At 47.0% G+C, this 21,058-nt stretch overlaps 1 protein-coding gene across 3 annotated transcripts in view; it reads left to right on the plus strand.

Annotated features, from left to right (window-relative positions):
* The window catches only part of CDK7 (cyclin dependent kinase 7), a 633,476-nt gene that overhangs the window by 336,875 nt on the left and 275,543 nt on the right, over positions 1 to 21,058 (plus strand). For all 3 annotated transcript variants that reach the window (XM_069627397.1, XM_069627399.1, XM_069627398.1), the window contains one exon: positions 2,602 to 2,701. In XM_069627397.1, coding sequence (XP_069483498.1) covers positions 2,602 to 2,701 — 100 coding nt within the window. The remainder of the gene's footprint in view (positions 1 to 2,601; positions 2,702 to 21,058) is intronic.

Here is a 21,058-nt window from a genome sequence, read left to right on the forward strand (position 1 = left end):
AGCGGAAGGCGGAATGTTGATTAGACTGGAGGGTTGGATAATTGGGGGGTAGATGATAAGATGATGATGAGGAAGGGAAGACAACGAAGAGGGTATAAGTGGGAGGGGGTTGAGCAAGGGAATAGACATGAAGACTAATGGAAGGACAAGGAGAAGAGGTAGGGGGCAAAGGGGAGGACGGGGAGAGGGGGTGAGGAATAAGGTGGGAGAGAAGGGAGAAATCTGGCAATGCGCATGACGAGGAGGAGAGAGTGCAGTAGGTAAGAGTGTAGCTGCGAGGTGTGACACAGGTGGTGGTAGGTGGTCTGTGGGGGAGTAGACCGGGCAGTGGTTGTGGGTTGGGAGATGGGGACCTGGTTGAAGCAGGAGGAGTGCAGAACAGAGGGGGCCCCAGTGGTAAAAGGCGGCGGTGGCAAGGAGGAGGGCCACAATAGGATAGATGGGTCATGGATAGTAGCTGCCCAAATTAGGAAAATGGGAGGAAACCGCTGCAGGGTGTCCATGATATAGTCATCACTCTCCGGGGGCTTGGATGTTAGGAATCGGAGCAGACAAAGAGGGCCGGCGAGACAAGAATACACTGGAGGCGGGCCAGTCATCAAGGAGCGAGAAGCGATGAAAGGTGGGGTGGGAGCTGAAGCCACTCTCCGGGGCCGTCAAGAGCCGGAGCAACCGCGAACAAATGGTTCAAGGGGGCAAAGTAGGGCCAGCGAGCCAGGAAAGTCCACTGGAGGCGAGGCAGTCCAATAAGGAAGAGAGAAGTGGTGGACGCCCGAGATCCCCTCCAGAGCTGATAGGAGCCGGAGCAGTTGCAGCCACAGAGCCAGAAAGTAAAAGAAGCGGCCAATTAGTCAGAACAGTCCACCGGAGGCGGGCGATCAGCCAGAAGGAGAGAGAGCAGGCCAAGCAACCAAGAGCGCTTGGCGGAGGGGACAGAGCGCTCACCCAGCAGGAATAGGACTGTCTGATGCAGAGAAGATCTTGTAGCAACGGCGATAGATCCACAATGCTCCCGCAGCAGATGTCTAGGCAAGAGCAGTAGCAGCAGTCCCGTTGAAGTGGAGGAGGCGCGGAAGCCCCCCAATGAAGGGCCAAGATTCAGGCGTCTGGGCGGGAGCTGTCACGGTGGGCTCCCAGGCTGCAGAAGGGCTGGAACCCAGAGATCACTCTGGAGGAGGGGCAGCCAGCCAATGGGATAGAGGGAGGAAGCGGACGAGAGCAGAGCCCCGAGTAGACCTCACCAGCAAGAGGGCTGATAGCCTATGGGAGAGAGGCAGGGAGCAGACGAGAGCAGCAGGCAAAGGCCCTGCACACCCGCCCAGGATCAGAGCGGAAGGTCCCAACGATGACAACAGTCCGATAGCTGCAAGGGGCAGACGCGGTAGAGAGGTCCACAGTGCTCACGGAGCAGTGGCTCGAAGGAGGTGGCCACAGCGTCCAATGAGTATGAAGCGGACTTCGAGAGGAAAACACCATCAGGCAGTCCGATGAAGGAGCTCCGGAGCAGCCAGCAGAGGCCCAGGACGCCTGCCCTGGGATGGAAGCGGGAAGGCCTGACAACGAAGAGGTAGTCACAGAACTGGATGGGGGTCTGAATCGTGGCGAAACTTGATCTAGAGGTGCTCTGAAGGTAAATGTGCAGGATCGGTAAGTGAGACAGCAGGAAAATTGTTTTAAATACTGAATTATGAGGTTTGATTAGGGAGATGTTGGTTCAGGTAGCTGAGCTTCTGCGCCCCCTGGTGATTGTCTTGTAGAAGCAACTCCTGTGCTCCCGAAGATCACTCCAGTGCAACCTTCTAATAACCCACCTGCTTCTATTAGTACTGCTCGCTAATCTTTGCAAAGCATGTGATTCTAAGCAGATCCACAAGCCTCAGAAGGGATACATTACTCACCGTAATCATATTTCTGATGCTGGTATCAGAAATAGATTCACGTGTGACCACCCTTCCTCCCCTCTTGCAGTAGAAGGTGCTTGGGGGAGGGGGAGACACCTCATGGCCTCTTTCGCTTCACTCTTACAACTTACACTCTCACTTGTCAGAAACAAATAATCTGAGAGACCTTTACGCGTGAGGGATCATGGGTACAGGGTACGTCACACTAGGTATAGTATTAGTCGTGCCCTGTCAACCTCCCTTTCGAACTTTGAAAACATCATGTGCGATACTCTGCAACTTCCACTAGATGTTGGCCTATGCAAGCATGTGAATGTAAGCGGATACAAGCATCAGAAATAAGATTACGGTGAGTAATTTATCCCATATATATCTGTATCATAATCCTAATGAATGTAATAAATGAAAGAAGTTCTTGGTCAAGACCTGCAATTAAATATGTGCCTACTGCTAGGAGTTTCCTGCTTTACATTTTGGCTTTCTCCTGCTCTTTTTGAGTACTTGGTTTCCTCAAACCAACTTGCATTAGGGAGGGAATTTTACGCTACCACTGCATTGGTTTCATTCCCATGGCAGTCACTTTCGGTTGGGCTATGCTGTGGAGTCTTGTATCTGTAGTCAAGTCCATTTACTTTTGCTGGTGTATAAATGTTTTGGTAAATGGCTATTGCCTTGGCATAATGTTTCGCTTGCTTTTTAGGTGGTATCGTTCGCCTGAGCTACTGTTTGGAGCGAAAATGTATGGTGTGGGTGTGGACATGTGGGCAGTTGGTTGTATATTGGCAGAATTACTTCTAAGGGTAAGTCCTTAATAGAAATGTGTATTGTTTTAGATGTATAGTTTAACTTGCTGCCCCCACCAGTGGTTCAAGTTTTCTGTTTAGCTGCCAAATGTTCAAGTGGCCCATTGATTTTTGTAAAAGTAATACAAATGCAGCTTTTCTACTGCAAGATAAGATGACAATCCAACAAGCTGTGTGTCTTCTTTAGAAAATATTTACATTTTTTTCATTCTCGTTGAGCACGAATGAGAAACGCACATTTCTGATGCTTGTTAATCTGCTTAGAATTGCATGCTGTGCATATAGTCTGACATCCAGTGGTAACTGCAGAGTATTGCATCTCGTCTTTCGAGAATAGAAGGGGGACGTCGACATGGGCGTGCCTGTAACACTATCCCTAACTTGAGGTGTAGTGTACCCAAAATCCCTCACGCGTCGAGGTCCCTCAAATTGTTTTTTTCCGCACAGCTGTCTGGTCGCCCTAATGCAGTGCTTTTCATAAGACTTGCATTATTGTTCAATTTATTGACCTTTGGTCGTTTATTCTCATTGTCACTCCCTTCGACGGCTGATACCTGTGCCACCGCCGAAGACTGTTGACTACGTTGATCCGGTCGGCGCTGTCCACCACGTTGCCGGCCTTCTGGCCTACCTGTACAGTAGGGAGAGTGGGGTTGGGGTGGTCATTCTTTTCAAGAATGCCTTTCCTTTTCCCCTCTTTGTTCCCTTGGATTTGTCATCGCTATCTCAATCCTGCACTATGGACAGGACTCCATTTAGATTTTGTCCTTCTTGTAAGGCGAAATATCCGTGGAAAGACTAGCACAGTCGGTGCAATAATTGTCTTCCCCTCGACCACAACAAGGCATCCTGTAAACTCCTACAGCCTAAGACTATTAAGGAGCGCTGTTTGAAGCGGTGGGCGGCCTACAGTATGTCGCAGGCCGAAAGTAATTCTCCCGCCACCACAGCCGCAGAGTGTGATGAAGGGATTGGCGATGACCAAGGCTCCAGGAAGCCATTGACCTGACCGCAGAGAGTTCTCGATCTGCAGCGTCCGTCCCCGGCCCCGATGGGCACGGCGTGAGTCCTGCAATGGGGACGATATCCCGGCGACAACCCGATTCCCACACTAAGCACACAACCCATGGTTCTGCTTCTGCAGTACAGTCGAAGCGCTCCAAAGCGCCAGCGGGCATGTCACATATTTCGGCGTTGACCGGCAGCCCTCCCCGCAACTTCGACAGCGACATCCGGGCAGTCCAAAGTAAAGGTGCTAACACCAAATCACACGCGGCTGTCGAGAGGCTTCAGAAGAAGGCTTCGACACAGCTTAACGCCCCAGTGGCGCTGAGATCTACTGTGCAGCCACCAGCTCAACTGTCGCACCTCCCTCTAACCCCAAGCATCAGCGATAGTATTGCAAGAATCGCCTCAGCGGTTAAACAAAAGGAACAGTCGAAATAGACATTGAAACAAAGAATGGCCTAAAGACACGTCACAATGGCTGGAGCCTTGAAGAGTCCTCTGAGAGCCCTTTGTCTTTATCCAGGACTTTGGAAGAAAAATCTCGACGTTCTGCAGCGGAAAATCATCAAGAAGATCCCTTTCCTCCCCTAGACTCCTGGTTAATCATCATGGACCAGGGAGAAGTTTGAGGGGTGCATGAACAGACTGGAGAAGTTTGAGTTCTCAGAGGTTTGCTCCCAAGAGGCCTTGCAAGGAACTTCCTTATACGCCTATGGCTAAGTTTCAGAGGACTTTGAGGATCCTCATGAAGAGAATGTTTGTGACCTTATTGATGACAAGGTGTCTATCAATACCTACATACAGGATGATGATTCCTTTGGGCACCCTACTGATGATCCTGCTTATCCCATGGATAAATGGGAAGACAGCCATCCGGTTGATGATCAACCTTGGGCGTCCCCTACTTCTAATCCTACCCCGGACGCTCTGTGTATGGATTCCCCTCCTACCACTCCAGTCCATCAGGCCTCACCTGTGGATGATCAGATGGCGTTCAACGCAATCTTAAAGAAGGCTGCTGAACATTTTCAAATCGCCACACAGGAGGCTGTGCAGGATTCTGATTTTGTAGAGGACATGCTGAAGGAAAAGCCTCTTGCCAGTCAGGCCATTCCCTTACTGAACTCTAAGAGACGTCTGATGCCCTCATTGTTAACACCAGCCCAAACCAGGGCAGTTAATCCTAGGGTAGAGAAGTTGTTTCGCCCTCCTCATACCGACCCCCTTGTTAGGCAGAAACCTGTGCAGTTCCCTCTGGGACCACTGCAAAAGATTTAAGACTACAGGTGTTTGGCAGTAAACCCACTTGGTAGCAGTCTGTACCACACAGATTCACTTGGTAGCTGTGGCTGAGCAGTCAGACTTCCCTCAAGAAGAGTTAGGCAGTATACAGAGTATTCACAATAGGTCAAGAGCACACAATAGAACAAGTAAACACTGACCAGTGCTTGGTGTAAAAGAGATATAATTATTTATTTAAAACCACATCTAGAAAAACACACAGGCACTAATGGTAAGCAATTCAGAAACATGGTCACTAAAAGATATACACTCCCTTAAAAGAATATTAGACAAGTCTTAAGTAAAGCCCCACTTATTTTCAGACAGCGGTGAGCGCTTAACGTAGATGGCACTCTAATAGTTCGTTTTAAAAAGGGAGAGAAAAGCAGAGAACAAATTGAAACAGATCCCAACACTTTTACAAGAACAGAACAAGAGAGAAAGGCAAAGTAAAACCGTGAATTCAGAGTCAGTAGGCCGGATCCGCTTTAAGAGGATCGAAACGAAATGTGTCCAAGGTCACACGGTTGCAGTGCACAAAAGTCTTGTAAGGGTTCAAAAAGGAGTTGGATCGAAGAAAGGGACCAGTTAGAGGGTCAAGGCGGCCAGCCCAGTCCAGAAGGTTAAGGAGTTATTATTACCTTGTAGCAATCTTTAGAAAGGGAGGCCTGGCGGACACGGTACCTTAAAGTGGTGAGAACACTCCAGCGGCGGTAGTTGTTCCTGGCAGCGGATGCAAGTCGGTACTTCGTCCGGGGAAGAGAGGATCTCATCGTGGGGGAAGACAGGAGTCTGTTGCACTGCCAGGGAAGAAACCAGCTGCTGAGTTTCTCAGGTACAAGGAGCGGTCCGTTGATTCGCGGTTCAGTGGTGAGTGGCTATCCGGCCGCCGGGGTGCTTGGCACGGGCAGTTCGACCACAAACCGGTCTGAGGTGCGAAGAAAGAAAGGTAAACTGGTTGTGCCCACCAGTCAGGGGAAGAAGCCTCTCCAGCCGGGAGATCTTCTGTCATCGAGAAGTGGTGAGTCGGTTCCGCAGGGCTCCACCGGTGGTGTCGTCGTGGTAGGTCTGCTCAGCTTCTCCCTCATCGGATTCTCAGGTCCTGTGGCGACTTCTGAAGTTCCAGTCCCCAAAGCCCTGCTTTTATGCAGCACACCCCCATTCATTCAGCCTAGCTGTCAATCAAACATGCTAAGTGGTGAGCCGCCCGGCTCACCACTTGGGCCAATCACGCAAGAGTGCGACTTGAGTTACCAAGGTAACTCAGTCCAGGGTGCCTAAACCCCCTCCCACACCCCCTGTGGTACCCAGACAGAGTGGCACCACTTATGGAGGCTTCTGTGGAGAAGCCCGCCAAAAAGTGGAACAAAGGGCTCGACTTGGGTTGGAGTCACAGAAGAGAACACAAATGCCATTTTATAATCTGGTCTTGGCAAAAAATACCAACTGGCGAATAAATATTAAATAAATAAACCAGCGGTATGTTCGAGGCTATGAGAATTAAATAATTAAAGTTGGTAGCCTCGAACAATGGGAAAATCCCATAGGGAAATATTCGCGGTCGAATATAAAAAGTAGTTTCCACTGCCACCAGCCAAAATTCAATCAGGGGGGACGGAGACGTGCCCCCTCGGCTAACAGACCCCGGGGCAATCGAATTGCCCTGACCAGTACGTTCACAATATGATGGTTTGTACTGGTTTCTGTTAATAATTGGGACTAGTAAAGCCAATGGTGACTTTACATGCCCTGGGAGACTGTAGTCCGTCCCAGGGTATGGAGTCTATGGTGGGTTGTCACTATGACACCCCTGTGTTACTGCACGGAGGGTGCTGTGTAACACACATATTAAAAACACATGAGACCCTATGGAGTAAAGGACCCCATAGCCCATAAAACACATTACCAGTCAAAGGAATACCATAAATCATGTCCAACAGTGGGAGAAAAAGAGTCTCACTCTTGGCAGGAGGAAAAAAACAAACTCCAGAAATCCAGCAAAGCTGCTGGGGGACTCACTAGGTTAGGAAATTCAGCCTAAAGAGAGAATTCTCCCTAACACCCCTTTACATTAAGGGGCATGCCACGCCAGATTCCCTGGTAGTTAGGACTACGAGAAAGAGGGCTGGTGTCTCCCTGTCTACAGGTGAGGCACCACCTGATAAAGAAGGCAAAAAGTTGTATGCACTGGGGGGAAAAAGGGTTATGACTGCTGCTGCATTCTCAGCCCGAATAGCCAACAACACCACTCTGTTGGCTAGCTACTCAGATGCACAGTGTAACCTGCTGCAAGAGGGCCTTCAAGAGGTCCCTGAACCAATGCGGGTTAAACTGCTTGCGATTCTATCTGAAAGCAAGCAAGTCAACCACAACATTCTTAAGAACACCTTGGACGCTGCTGAAACAGTGGGAAGGACCTTGGCCCAGGGTACACTACTTAAACGGCACACCTGGTTGAGGAACTCTGGTTTTAAGCCTGAAACCCAAGCAGCCTTGATAAACAAGCCAGTTAAGGAAACCAACTTGTTTGGCAAAGCCGGGGTAGAAGCACTTGAGACAGCTAAGAATGAACATGAGACTCTCTACCTTTAAACCAGATTACCCAATGGCCTTCATAACAGAGAGGGGGCAGCTCTTTCCTTTCGTGGGCAATCTTGCTCCCCTCGGAACCAGTATGGTTCAGGAAACAACTGGTCATCAGGACAAGGATCCAACAACACCACCACCACGTAGCTACCTAGAGGACGGCGGCGTGGAAAGGGTAGAGGCCGGATTTCCACCCCCAGAGGCTCCCCGGCCTCAGGTCAGATCCCATGCCATGTTGGGGGGTGCTTAACATCATTCCTTCATGCATGGGAGGGGATAACAGACCAGTGGGTGCTCAAGACCGTCACCCACGGGTACTGCATAGAATTTTGCCGACCACCTCAAGTCAGACTGCCAAAATCAAGACGCCTGATGCCTGAACACCTACGCATCCTGCTACAAGAGGTCGAGATCCTGCAGGAAAAGGGCGCCATAGAGGTTGTCCCTCTTCTACAGGTAAACAAGGGTATTTATTCTGTGGACTTCCTTGTACCCAAAAAGGATCTCACCATGCGCCCCGTGCTAGTCTTGCACCAAGCGAACAAGTTCGTCAAACCTCAAAAGTTTTGTATGGGCACGTTGCAGGAAGTAATCCCTCTGCTGAAACGGGGATTACATGGCAACACTGGATATGAAAGATGCATACTTTCAAATTTCAATGTTTCCGGCACCCAGAAAATACCTAAGGTTCATGATAGATGACGAGCACTATCGATTCAAAGTACTCCCCTTTGACATTGCCTCAGCACCAAGGGTGTTTACGACGGTAGTGGCAGCAGCATACATGCGCAGAGAATCCTTTTCGGTTTACCTCGACGACTAGCTCATAACAGGGTATTCCTATGGAACATGCCTGTTGAACACCCAAAAGACGATGGACGTCTTATTTAGCCTGGGATTCAATGAGAGGAAATCCAGCCTAGACCCCAGTCAAGTTCCTAGGGGCTCTGATTCGAACAGCCTTGTCTTCCTCTCCAACGAGAGGATTCAAAACATGCTGGTTCAGATCCCTCAATATGTAGCCGGTCGAGAAGTGACGGTACGCAAAGCCATTTGACTGTTAGGAATGATGGCGTCCTGCATTTACTTAGTTCCTCACTCGCATCTGCGTACCATGCAAGAGTGGCTCAACAGCCAGTGGTGTCAGGCCAGCGGACAATGGGAAGATCTGGTAGTTGTCTTGCCAGCCCTCGTTCTCTCTCTGCAGTGGTGGTCGAGGGAAAACCTCTTGAAGGGAAAGACCTTCACCACCCCCTCAGTAGAAGCCACTCACCACAGACTCGTCTCTCACGGGGTGGGGGGGGCTCACCTGCTTCAGCAGACGGAGCACGGCATGTGGTCCCCAGAAGTAGCATCAAACCACATAAATTTGTTGGAACTGTTAGCTGTATTCAAAGCACTGAAAGCCTTTCAGACGCAGTTACAGGGGAAGACAGCCCTGATTCTCACAGATGGCCATGTACTACTTGAACAAGCAAGGGGGCGTACACTCTCCAGAGCTATCCAAGCTGTCCCAGAATATTTGGAAATGGGTTCTCAAACATAGGATGGTTGGAATGCAATATTTATTTATTTAAGAATTCACACAAACGTTTATATTGGGCAGCAATCACCAATGGGGTGATAATTACAATGAAAACCACTGAAATACACTTGGTTAACCTTCTAGAAGAACATAGGCAAGGCACTTTTTCAATTAGGATAGATGGCACGCGAGTTAAGGTTTCCGCCTGCAATGTTCCCTCAACCCAGAATTAATCGAATTCTGTGAATATAAAGAAGCAGCAGGTAGTCCGGGATATGAGGCAGCAAACCGAATCAAAACCCTTTGCAGTGGCCTAAAATGACACTTGGAAATTGACAAATAATTCATTAATGTGCGGTTGAATCAATGAGGCAAATATGATTTCTCACAACAGCAGGAATGCATAAACACTAGCAATCACAACGCAAGATGTCAACCAAAGGTATACAATTCAAAAGCAAGTTGAAAGTAGGAACACGATGCAGCCGGAATCACACGTTGGAAAGTTACATTTTTTTTCTCAATTGCAGTTTTAAATGTCAGGCGGTTTTTATGAAAAACGGGTGAAATACTCTGATTTGGAATGCGGTTTTTGGGCAGGTCACAGGGACAATATAGAGGTAATAGGATGGCTATAGCTAAAGAACTGGATGAGATTTGCAAGATAAAAGGAGGTTCGGTTTTGATAAAATGAAGCTGTGAAAGAGAAGAAATTGGTTTGGAAAGAAAGACGCGATTTACTTACAAACTAGATTATCAAGGCTGATTGTTGAAGAAAGACACGGTACGATCCAAGGTTCATTTGCGACGTCAACCTTGTCACCCCACGTTCAACTTTATGTGGGAATTAGTTTAAATTATTCCAAATATTGCTGAGGAGTTACAAGATGGGATGAATGAAAGAATTGCGCTAACACTAGAAAAACGAGGACAGGGTGCACAGGGAATTCTAACAGTTTTAAACAAGTTACCAGGGTATGCATAGGGTTACTGCGAGAGTGGAACAAGACAAAGGATCAAGATGGGTAGGCTGTGTTTCTATGGGATGGGGATATACTCACAGTCCAGCTTGAGCTTGGGATTTTTGAACAGTCAACCGAGTTCTGGTCACCGCACGACGGGCGCTGGATAGCGGCTGACTCTCCTGGCAGAACCACAGCTAGGCCTGTCTAGTCACTGGATGGCAAAGTGTTCAAGAGAATTCTCTCCCAAGTGCTAAATTCCCTCTACCTTGGAGCCCTCCAGCTTTTCATTTTTCAGTGTGTTTTACTTTTGTATCCTTTGGATATGGAGTTCTAAAACAACTCCATAGGTGGCATCTTTTTCTGTCACACCGCACCCTCGGTGCATTGGCACAGGGATGTCTTTCAGACTTCACAAGGTTTAAATACCTTCTCTGGGTCTGACTACTGTCTCCCAGAGCATGTAAAATTAAAATGACTTTACTGTCTCTTTAAAATTACAGACCCAGTACACCCTATCTTCCCACAGAGTGCTGGAGGGGTTGCCTAGCATCAAAACACTCATGTAACAGTCAAATGTTACCCTTTACTACTGGAAATGGCTGATGGCAGTGGTTAAGATCAAACTACAATGATTTTTCCCGATCGCGAACAACGGTAGCTAAAAATCTGGTCAGCCATGTTTTCCAATATGGCGCCCAGGACACATCTGTAAAAACAGGCTCCGGTCAACATTTTTGGCCATTTCTTTTCGGAAAGGTACTTCTTGTGTTTAACTCGGCACGCCAAACCAGGTTTGGTCCCTTTGTTCGTTGGCCTTTGGCGGGCTTCAGTGCTGAAGCCCTCTGGCACCTGAGTGTGTGGGGTGGACAGGATGTGAGGGAGGTGCCCGAAACTCCCTGTGCTTAGTCTCCTAGGAGACCTGAATGCACTCTAGCGTGATTGGCCGGCTGGCTGTCCGGCAAGGACAGCCACCCTGCTGTGTCAGTGACAGCCAGGCTGGAATTAATGGGGAAAACTGTTAAGACAGGTCTCTGGGACTTGGAAAGCAGAGTCGACCACTGGAATGAAAGAACCGAAGATGAGCTGAAGGAAGAGGACTGCTGCAACTCCTGTACGACCGGTGAAGCCCTGCTGCAGGTCAGAATTGCCTGAAACTCCATCGACAGAGAAGCCCTTCAAGGTTAACTTCTTCCCTTGAGTTTGGTAGGAACAACCAACTCGTAAGTTGCCTGGAAACCAACCCCTCCTAGTCGAATTTTCTGCAGAGTGCTGCGGAAAACCGGATAGCCAGTGGGAAGGATACCAGTTTGTGGTGTTTAAGGCACTTGCACCTTAAACCGACATTTTGCTACGCTTGTGGCCTCATCCCTGGGTAGTGCAGGAACCTCCCAACATCCTCCTTCTTGTCCCCATGACTGAAGCTCAGGCACAGCAAAATCTGCTCGAACTGTCAAGAACTGCCTCAGCTACAGCTCTTCTTCACTTACAAGATACTGTGCAAACGCGGTCTGGAAATCTTTTCGACCATCGCAAAAGTTTGTGGAACTTTCCCAACTTCGAAGGCTTGTCCTTCCCTAAACATTTGTCTAACTTTTCGCCTAGCCAAATTCTTCTGAACTCTGTGGCAAAGACTTAATCGTTTACTGTGCTATCTTATACAAAGACTCTGAACCATTGACTTTGGCCCAGGCCTATGAATTGAATCGCTGGTTGTAGTTCACTGAAACCCTTTGCTCTGCCTGTGCAAGTATTTGTGCCATTGACTCTTATAACCTTGTCTTTTTACCCCTTTTGAAAGTATCTGAAGTGCCAGTTTGCTCCCACTTCAGGGGAGCTGAACTTGTTCAGTAACTTATTGGTTGTGTATTTGTAGTATATTGGTGCGTGATATTGAGCTGCTCTTGCTAGTGTAATGTTTTCAAACTGACTGTGTAAATATATGTATATTATTTTACCAAGAAACCTTGAGTAAGTGTATATTTGAATCACTGTATTTGTTGGTCCTTTGTGTAACTTGTTCTACTGCTCACTCAACTCTTGCAAAGTCTGGCTGCTCAGCCACTGCTACCACATAACTGTGTAGTACAGGCTTGTACCAAAGGTCAAATTGTATTGACACTTGTAGTCTTAATTGCATGTAGTGTTCCCAAAAGGTTACTGCATGTGATTTTGCCTAACACAAAGGTACAGCTGGTTGCAGGTAGTGGTACAGCTGGATGGCAGAGGTTCAGCGGGCATGCAGCTAGCGGGCAAAAAGTTGGCTGGACTCAGGATGCTCCCCAAAAAGGGTACCACAGCTTTCCCTTTTTTTTCCTTTTTTTTTGTTGATTTTTAGTTCAAGCCCTTGCTGGGATAGTCAGCTATGCTTTGGCCTTGGAGTGGAATCTGGAATCTGGCAATGTAGAATATCAGGAATGTAGGCACTGGAAATTCAGGAGAGAGTCCCTGTGAGCTCCTACCCTTTATATAAAAAGCAGGTGACATCATAGAAATATATGGTAGGACAAGCTTAGGCTGGGTACGCCCCTAACAACTGGATTGGTCAGGGGTGATTGTTATTGCCTTTCCATAAACTGATTGGACTTTTAGAGACCTTAGATCAGCTTTATGATGTGGGTTTACTATGTCCAGAACCTCCCACAGTTAATTTTGCCACAACCCAGTTTTGACATAAATGGCACATTTATACCATTGTGGCGCCTTTGAAACGTACATAGGCAGATTACATATTTTACGCAGAGGGTGCCTGTCCAACTCTCCAGTTTGTAAGACTTTGTTTCCTCCGCTTAACAATTTTTAATCATTTTCAGTAAGACATATTCGGCCTAAAATGTTATAACTTTATACATGTGTATAGATTATTATTAGGCATATCAGTATTGAATTTCAAAGTAGCATCATGTACAATTTCCTTTAGAATATGCAATTCTCTGCCATTTTTGTTCCCAATATGGCAGTAAAGGCTAAAACGTCTTAAATTAAAAACCCCAAAATTACATTTACACTGTTAACTTTTCACGTTCCTGCGAAGTCCTGTTGCAAAGATAAGTCTTTAAAGTGTCTTAATCAAAATAGTCTTTTGAAGGAAATGGGGCTGGCCTTTGTACTTCACTTGGCCCATTTTTTTCAAGCTACACCCTCAAATATCATTTTAGCCCATGGTGACCATGGGGGGTTCCCTGTTTGATTGAATGTTTATTGCCACTTCCTCACTTCACAGGTTGGTGTCCCAGAATCTATTGATTCAGCCTGGAACACAGACTAAAGTCTGATTAGTATGTGATCTACAGCCTTATGGTCCTATTCAAAGTTTTCCAAGCTAGCAATTATCACTTGTGTCCCGGAAGTTTATGGTGGCTCCTTTTGGGGGAAGGCCTCAGTTTAGCCAGCAGAAAGACCTGTTCTGGGGCTTGCAAAATCCAGAAAATGCATTTTAATTCCTTTATTTTCTTTTATTTTGTTCTGAATCAAAAACAAGCCTGGTGAGTAAAACATCCCATATATGTTCCCCAGCAAAACCCCCTTTACATTGCTAGGCAGGGACAAGTTTTTATTCAACATTGTACTTTTAAAACAGGCATTTTCTTTTGGTTTGCAAAAGCCCATTTTGACACATGGTGAAAGCTGCTAGGATTTCTTTTAAATTCGGTTCTTACATCTGACTTCCCAATATTGTTTTACATCCCTATTCAGTTTTTATACAACAGTTTGTACAAGGTAAAGGTCTCCTGAAATTGACATGTGCACAGAGAACTAAGGCTTCTTTTTGCAGGGTTATTTTTGACACTTTGTAGCAAAAGTTAAGCGTTTCCCGCACGGCTGAAAGTGAAGTTTTTGATTTTCCTAGATTTGGCTTGACACCGTCTTGTCATGCAGGGATCATGCTTACTTCTGCTGAAGCACAATGTGGATATGGATGGGCATGGCAGGGCATTATTGATAAAAGCAATGTGATATGGAATAGACGAAAATAGTGTCAGGGCAGCAGCCTTTTAAATGTAAAATATTCCCTTTTCAATGGGAACTTTTGCAAACAGAGCAGCGCTGTTTTTTTCTTTTCAATTTTCTTCTTTTGGTGCACACAAAAACACCCACTGGCACGTTTCTCGGGCTACTCCCTGTTCAAACTCGCCCAATAGGTGTTTGGCAAGATGGTGCAGCCATCCTTTTGTCGCTGCAAAACGCAGTTTTGATGCAATGGTGCTCCAAGGAGCCAGCGCAGCCATTTTGCTGTTGACTGCAGAAGCGCAGCTTGGTTATGGATGGGAATTCTGCTGAGTGGGTCAATGTAGCCCACAGACTACACAAAGACATGGTCTCCAATGTTTTCGCACTATGGGGTTTCCCCAGAGATCGACTTGTTTTCAACTCTAGAGAATGCTCAATGCCAGGATTACGCCTCCAGGTACTCCCAGAACCGATCCAAGGGGGAACAGTCTCTGGATAACATGGTCAGGGAAATTTGTTTATGCTTTTCCACCGACTACTCTACTCAACAAGATTGTGCACAAGATGCACCAGGAACCAGTCAGCATGATATTGGTGGCCCCCCATGAAGGCCCGCCAACCTTGGTTCTCTCATCTGATGGCGATGTACCTATCTCCTCCAATGAAACTGCCTTGCCCGTACAACATGTTATCTGAGGACAAGGGGGAAGACTCTTCACCCATGCCTGAAAACCCTGAACTTGGCGGCTTGGCTCCTGAGGTCATAGAGTTCGGGCACCTAGAACTCCCTCAGAGATGCATGGACATACTTAGAGAGGCGAGAAAACCTAAAACCCGATACTGCTACTCCAGTAAATGAAAAAGCTTTATCTGGTGCAATTCCATGGGCATCAATCCTGTTGACTGCTCTCCTACTCATATTGTAGTGTACCTTACTCACCTACTGGACTCGGGCCTGGTTTTTAATTCCCTAAAGGTTCACTTAGCTGCTCTCTGACCTACACTACATCACAACAGAAGGTGTTGTGGTGGAAAATACCAGTTATTAAGGCTTTCATGGAATGGGTTAAAAGGATTCATTCCCCCCATTTCTAACTCGGCTCCCGGATGGGACCTAAATGTGGTTTTGACTAGACTTCTGGGGTATCCTTTTGAGCCTATGCGTAAGGCAAGTCTCAAAGATCTTACCTATAAAACAGCCTTCCTAGTGGTAAGGAGAGTTGGTGAACTACAGGCCCTTTCAGTTGTAGACCCTTTCGTTACAGTTCAGAGATAAGGTGGTTCTGCACACTCACCATCGATTTACGCCTACATTTATTTCCAGGTTCCACGTGATCCAATCAATAGAACTGCCTACTTTCTTCCGGAACCCCAGTAACGTGGCCGAAAGAAGCCTACACACATTAGATGTGCGCAGGGCGGTCATGTTTTACCTGGAAAGAACTAGACCACTGAGAAAAACGAACCAATTGTTTGTTTCAGTGCCAGCTGGTAGAGGAGGAGATCCTGTCTCTAAATCAACCATCTCAAGGTGGATTGTCAACTGCATCACACTGTTTCTCTCTTGCTAAAGAGGACTCCCCTTCAAGCCTAGAGCACATTCTACTCGAGGCACTGAGGTTTCCATAGCTTTCATTGCAAATGTTCTCCTAGAGTCCATTTGCAAAGTGGCAACCTGGAGTTCTGTACACACGTTTACAAAACCCTATTGCTTAGACACTCATTCTAGGTCTGATTCTCAGGTGTGACTAGCAGTATTAAGACATCTTTTCACTACTGTTCGTTCTCACGACTCACCTCCAACCCTGGGTACTGCTTGCTAGTCTGTGCACAGCATGTGATTCTAGGCTGACGAACAAGCATCAGAAACATGCATTTCTCACCGTAATAGCATTTCTGATGATTGTATCTGCTTAGATTCACATGCGCCCACCCTTCCTCCCCGCTCGGGTGGAAGGAACATAGACGTCTTACTACTTTCTCTCTTTTATGTACTCACTCGCGATAGTCATTGGGCTCCCTCATTGCAGAAAAAATACAATCGGAGGGACCTCGACGCGTGGGGAACTTTGGGTACACTACACGTCACGTTAGGGATAGTGTTACAGGCACGCCCATGATGACGTCCCCTTCCGATTCGCGAAAGACAAGATGCAATACTCTGCAGTTACCACTGGATGTCGGACTATATGCCGAGCATGTGAATCTAAGCAGATACAATCATCAGAAATGCTATTGCGGTGAGTAATGCATGTCATACTATTACCAGAAGTGGGGTGTGCAGGTGGCATAATGGTAGCCTCATGTGCAAAGATGATTTTCATCCCACTTAATTGTGGAAAAGTGCATTTTGTGGCAATCTACAGAAGCAAACGGTATGTAATTTCAAAGCCTTGCAATCTCATTGTTCCCTGAAACTTTTGGTTTAAAGTAGATTGTTTTTGAAAATGGAACGAACGATTGGGCATGTCTACCTTTGGATGTGTTCCAGTTGTTCGCCTCCTCTCCTCCATGCACCATATATGCTTTAGATGTCCTTACCTGTTAGGAATGATTTTCTATTTGTAAATTTCCCCTAATAGTTTCCTATGCAACCCCATTCTTTTTGCTCTACTTTTGATTCTCGCCTGACTTTTTGAAGGGAAGTCCCTTCCTTCACATGTTATGGGGAAACTGATCAGTCCTTCAGACTATCAGACTGGGAATCTTTGTTTCCCTTTTCAGTTACTGTATTTTTAACATTTCACTCAGCATCTTACAATGCAGTGCAAGGGGATAATTTTGTGTCATCCTAGCTTTTTATACAGAGCATTTTTGTTACTTTTTTTTTCAAATAAGTTTTTATTAAGTTTTAACAAGCTTACATGAACATAATGCCCACCCCCCATTGTCCGTCCCAAACGCCCCAACCCCCTTCCCTTATCCAAGAGCACACCATGCTTGTGACCATAGATTGTAGTACCGACGTAACTGATATATATATTTCTGAGGCTTGTGGAATCTGCTTAGATCACATGCTGTGCATAGGCCGACATCTAGTGGAAGCTGCGGAGTATTACAGTTTGTTTTTCGAAACTCGAAGCTGGGCGTCGACACAGGGCGTGCCAGTAATACTATCCCTAGTGTGACGTCCACTGTACCCAAGATCCCTCACGCGTCTAGGATCCTCAGATTGTTTTTTTCCGCCATACTGGTCGGAAGCATCTTGCAGAGTCCCCTGGCCTTAGCCATACTTTTGCTAAAATTCTAAAATATTTCTGATGCTTGTATCTGCTTAGATTCACATGCGACCCACCCTTCCTCCCCTCCGAGAGAAGGCGCATGATTGCTTGTAGTCTTACCTTTCTGTCTATCTGCTTGGATTATCTGTACTCACGCTACTCCTCATGCTACCTCATGTCAGAAAAAATACAATCTGAGGATCCTAGACGCGTGAGGGATCTTGGGTACAGTGGACGTCACACTAGGGATAGTATTAGTGGCACGCCCTGTGTCGACGCCCATTTTCGAGTTTCGAAAACCAAACTGTAATACTCCGCAGCTTCCACTAGATGTCGGCCTATGCACAGCATGTGAATCTAAGCAGATACAAGCATCAGAAATATGATCACCTTGAGGCAGCGGGCTGGTAAGTGTAGGAAATATATAAGTTGTACCTATACGGTGTACCTATATACCAAGAGTGAAGAGTATGTACCACCCCCCACTCTCCCTACTTGCAGGGCCGAGGCCAGCGGCCTACTAGGCCCGGGCCGAGGCCAGCGGCCTTCCGAGGCCCAGATCAGTCGTGCAGCAGCCGACGGTCGATGTCTTCTCCAGCCGTCGTCGAGTGTCGACGTTGGGGTGGGGAAGGATGTTAATAAATAATTTTAAACTTCAATAATAAGCAAAAGTACAGCATGTGATCTAAGCAGATTCCACAAGCCTCAGAAGGGATACATTACTCACCGTAATCGTATTTCTGATGCTTGTATCTGCTTAGATTCACATGCGACCCACCCTTTCTCCCCTCCGAGAGAAGGCGCATGATTGCTTGTAGTCTTACCTTTCTGTCTATCTGCTTGGATTATCTGTACTCACGCTACTCCTCATGCTTCCTCATGTCAGAAAAAATACAATCTGAGGATCCTAGACGCGTGAGGGATCTTGGGTACAGTGGACGTCACACTAGGGATAGTATTACTGACACCCCTGTGTCGACGCCCATTTTCGAGTTTCGAAAAACAAACTGTAATACTCCGCAGCTTCCACTAGATGTCGGCCTATGCACAGCATGTGAATCTAAGCAGATACAAGCATCAGAAATACGATTACGGTGAGTAATGTATCATATATATATATATATATTGACCTGCTCCCCCGGGCCGACTGCCCAGTAGGACCCACTATGTCCATCCTTCATAAATCGTACTAGTCTTGCGGCTGAATTACTCCGAGAAGTTCCATGGCCTTGGGGCACCAGGCTCTACGAGCTCCCGCTTTTAGATATGTCAACAAGTTGAACCGCAAGTGATCGCCTTGGATAGAGTAGGTGAGCCATTCCAAGGCTACAAATGACCAGATTTTAGCTATCCATTCATGCTCTTGTGGAGGTTCTTTCGATTTCCATTTACGAGCCAAAACCAAATCTGCTGACATCATCACGTACAACTTGCAGTCTGCCCTTGTTGCACCTGTTTCCAAGTCCCCATTTAGACCTATGAAGTCCAGGCATCTGTTCCGGCCTTCCCTGACCCCCAGGACATGGGTAACTGCCCGCTGTACTTGATCCCAGAACTGGTCAATTTTTGGACATTCCAACCAGATATGAGCCCAGGAGCCCACTCCCCTACAATCCCTCCAACATAGCCGTGAAGTATTAGGGAATATTTTATTAAGCCTGATCGGGGTTAGGTGCCACTGGAGCATCAGTTTCAACCACATCTCATGAATTTGGATCGAACTTGTAAGTTTGGGGATCAGTGCCCACAGCTTTTCCCAGACAGGTTCCCCCATCTCTGACCCGGTGTCCTCTTCCCATTTCTTCATATAGTTTCTGCTCAGCAGGACTTCACCCTGCTTGATATGTTTATAAATGAAGGCCAGAACGCCCCTGTCCCCCGAGTCTGTGTCTAGGTACTTCTCGAAAGTGGTGAGGGAATGGGACCCCGCCTGCTTAACCATCGGATGAGAAAGCCAGTGCCTCAACTGGAGATGGGAAAACCGCTGCCTCTCCCCTATACCAAATTCTATTTTACACTGCTCGAATTGTTTGACCTTATCTCCGACAAACATGTCTCGTACCATCCTGCAACCCCCTTGGTGCCAGGGGTTAAAAGCCGAAGCTTGAGTGTACGCTGGGGTAAACTGCGGGTTGCCAAGCAGGGGCGTGTAGGGGGAAGGCTAGGAAGTGATGTGCACCCTTTGTACTGCCTGGTCCCATGCATCTCCCGTTGTCGCAGTTATTGCCCTGCAGTACATTTGGATAGTTCTGTCCGGCACCGATAACCGCAACATCCCATCTAAGTTCCCTCCCACCACCGCTCTGTCCATCGACTTCCAAATTGTCCCCCTGTCATCCCTTTGCCAATCCATGATGACTCGAATTTGCGCCGCCATGTAATATACCCTGAAATCCGGCTCCCCCATGCCTCCCCGGGCTGGCAGTGTTCATTAGCTTTGCTGCTACTCTCAGGTGTTTCTGGTTCCAAACATAACGGTTGGTTATTTTCTGGATGGCTTTGAAGGACGCTGGTACGGGTGTGGGGAGGGCCGTAAAGCAGTAAAGCAGCTGAGGTAGAATCGCCATCTTTAGGGCATTGATGCGTCCCAACCAAGATACTGCCAGTGGCCCCCAATCAACCATTTTGGTTTTGAGATTCTGTAGGAGTGGGGGATAGTTTGCCATATATAGGTCCTTGACCGTTTTGGTTAGGTAAATTCCCAGGTACTTTAAGGATTTGTCAATCCATCTGTATTCATAAGCCCTTCTAAGGTCTTGTTCAACACAGTCTGACAGTGAGAGGGGGAGAACTTGGGATTTGTGCATGTTAATTTTTAGCACCGCCACTTGGCCAAACCGGTCTAGTTCCCTACGCACTGCACTCAAAACTAGCTTATAGAAGTCTATTGATTTCGGGGGCTATTTCCTGTTGGCCGATCCTCTCGTACATGCGTCTGGTGCCTTCGGAATTTTCAGCCAGTTGTGTACTTGTACGTTGCACCATGATACTCGTGTCCAATCCCTGAACAGACACCTCTTCATGCCCCAGATTAGCCTGATACTTGAAGGCTCCAGAAACGGAACCAAGGTTAGCAGGATCGTCAAAGGTATGTGCACCAGAGTATAAGTCTGTGGGTACAGGGGTGCAGGACTCACCCACAGATTTGAGACATTCATGCTACCACTCCAAGGCAACTCAATTTGAGGGTACTTGTTGGCAGAAGAACAAAAGTACTTCCTGGTAGAAAACCGTTGGCACCGCCTATTGGAAAATCCCTGGTTACTTTGGCACTGGATGAATTGTTCATACAGGACATTGTGACTTTGATACGCAAGAATCATTCTGCAACCTCAGTATCAATTTAAGTATGCACTCAAGACTCAAGGGGTCTATCAGGCAGCTGCCAAATCCTCTCCTAATGCATGGTTGGTACCATCCAATAAGTGCATCCTAGTGTCTCATCTTGTATTGCCAGTGACTGATGAGGATACCAAGAAACTGAAAATTCAACAGGATTAGACTCGGTTATTGAGCCTGGTACTGAGGACTTTGCAACATAAAAAGTCTGATCAGCAAAATAGAAGGTGGCGAACACCCACACCCCCGTCCCCTTCCTTTCCAAAGGAATAAGCGATTCATATATCGTTAACCTCTGCTTAATAGAGGTTTGATCCATCTTGAGATGTTTTGATGCTTCTGGACAACATATTTAGAACACCGGCAAGATCTATGACATCATTTTGTTTCTTGCTGGATTCTTATCCTGAGGCAACTAGGTTTGCATTCCACTCAGGAACCTTCCTCTCAGCCACCTCCTTGACGTTTCTTGTCTAATGTA

This window comes from Ambystoma mexicanum, chromosome 6p (assembly GCF_040938575.1).
Source record: "Ambystoma mexicanum isolate Mex_15411 chromosome 6p, UKY_AmexF1_1, whole genome shotgun sequence".
NCBI classification, from domain to species: Eukaryota; Metazoa; Chordata; class Amphibia; order Caudata; family Ambystomatidae; genus Ambystoma; species Ambystoma mexicanum.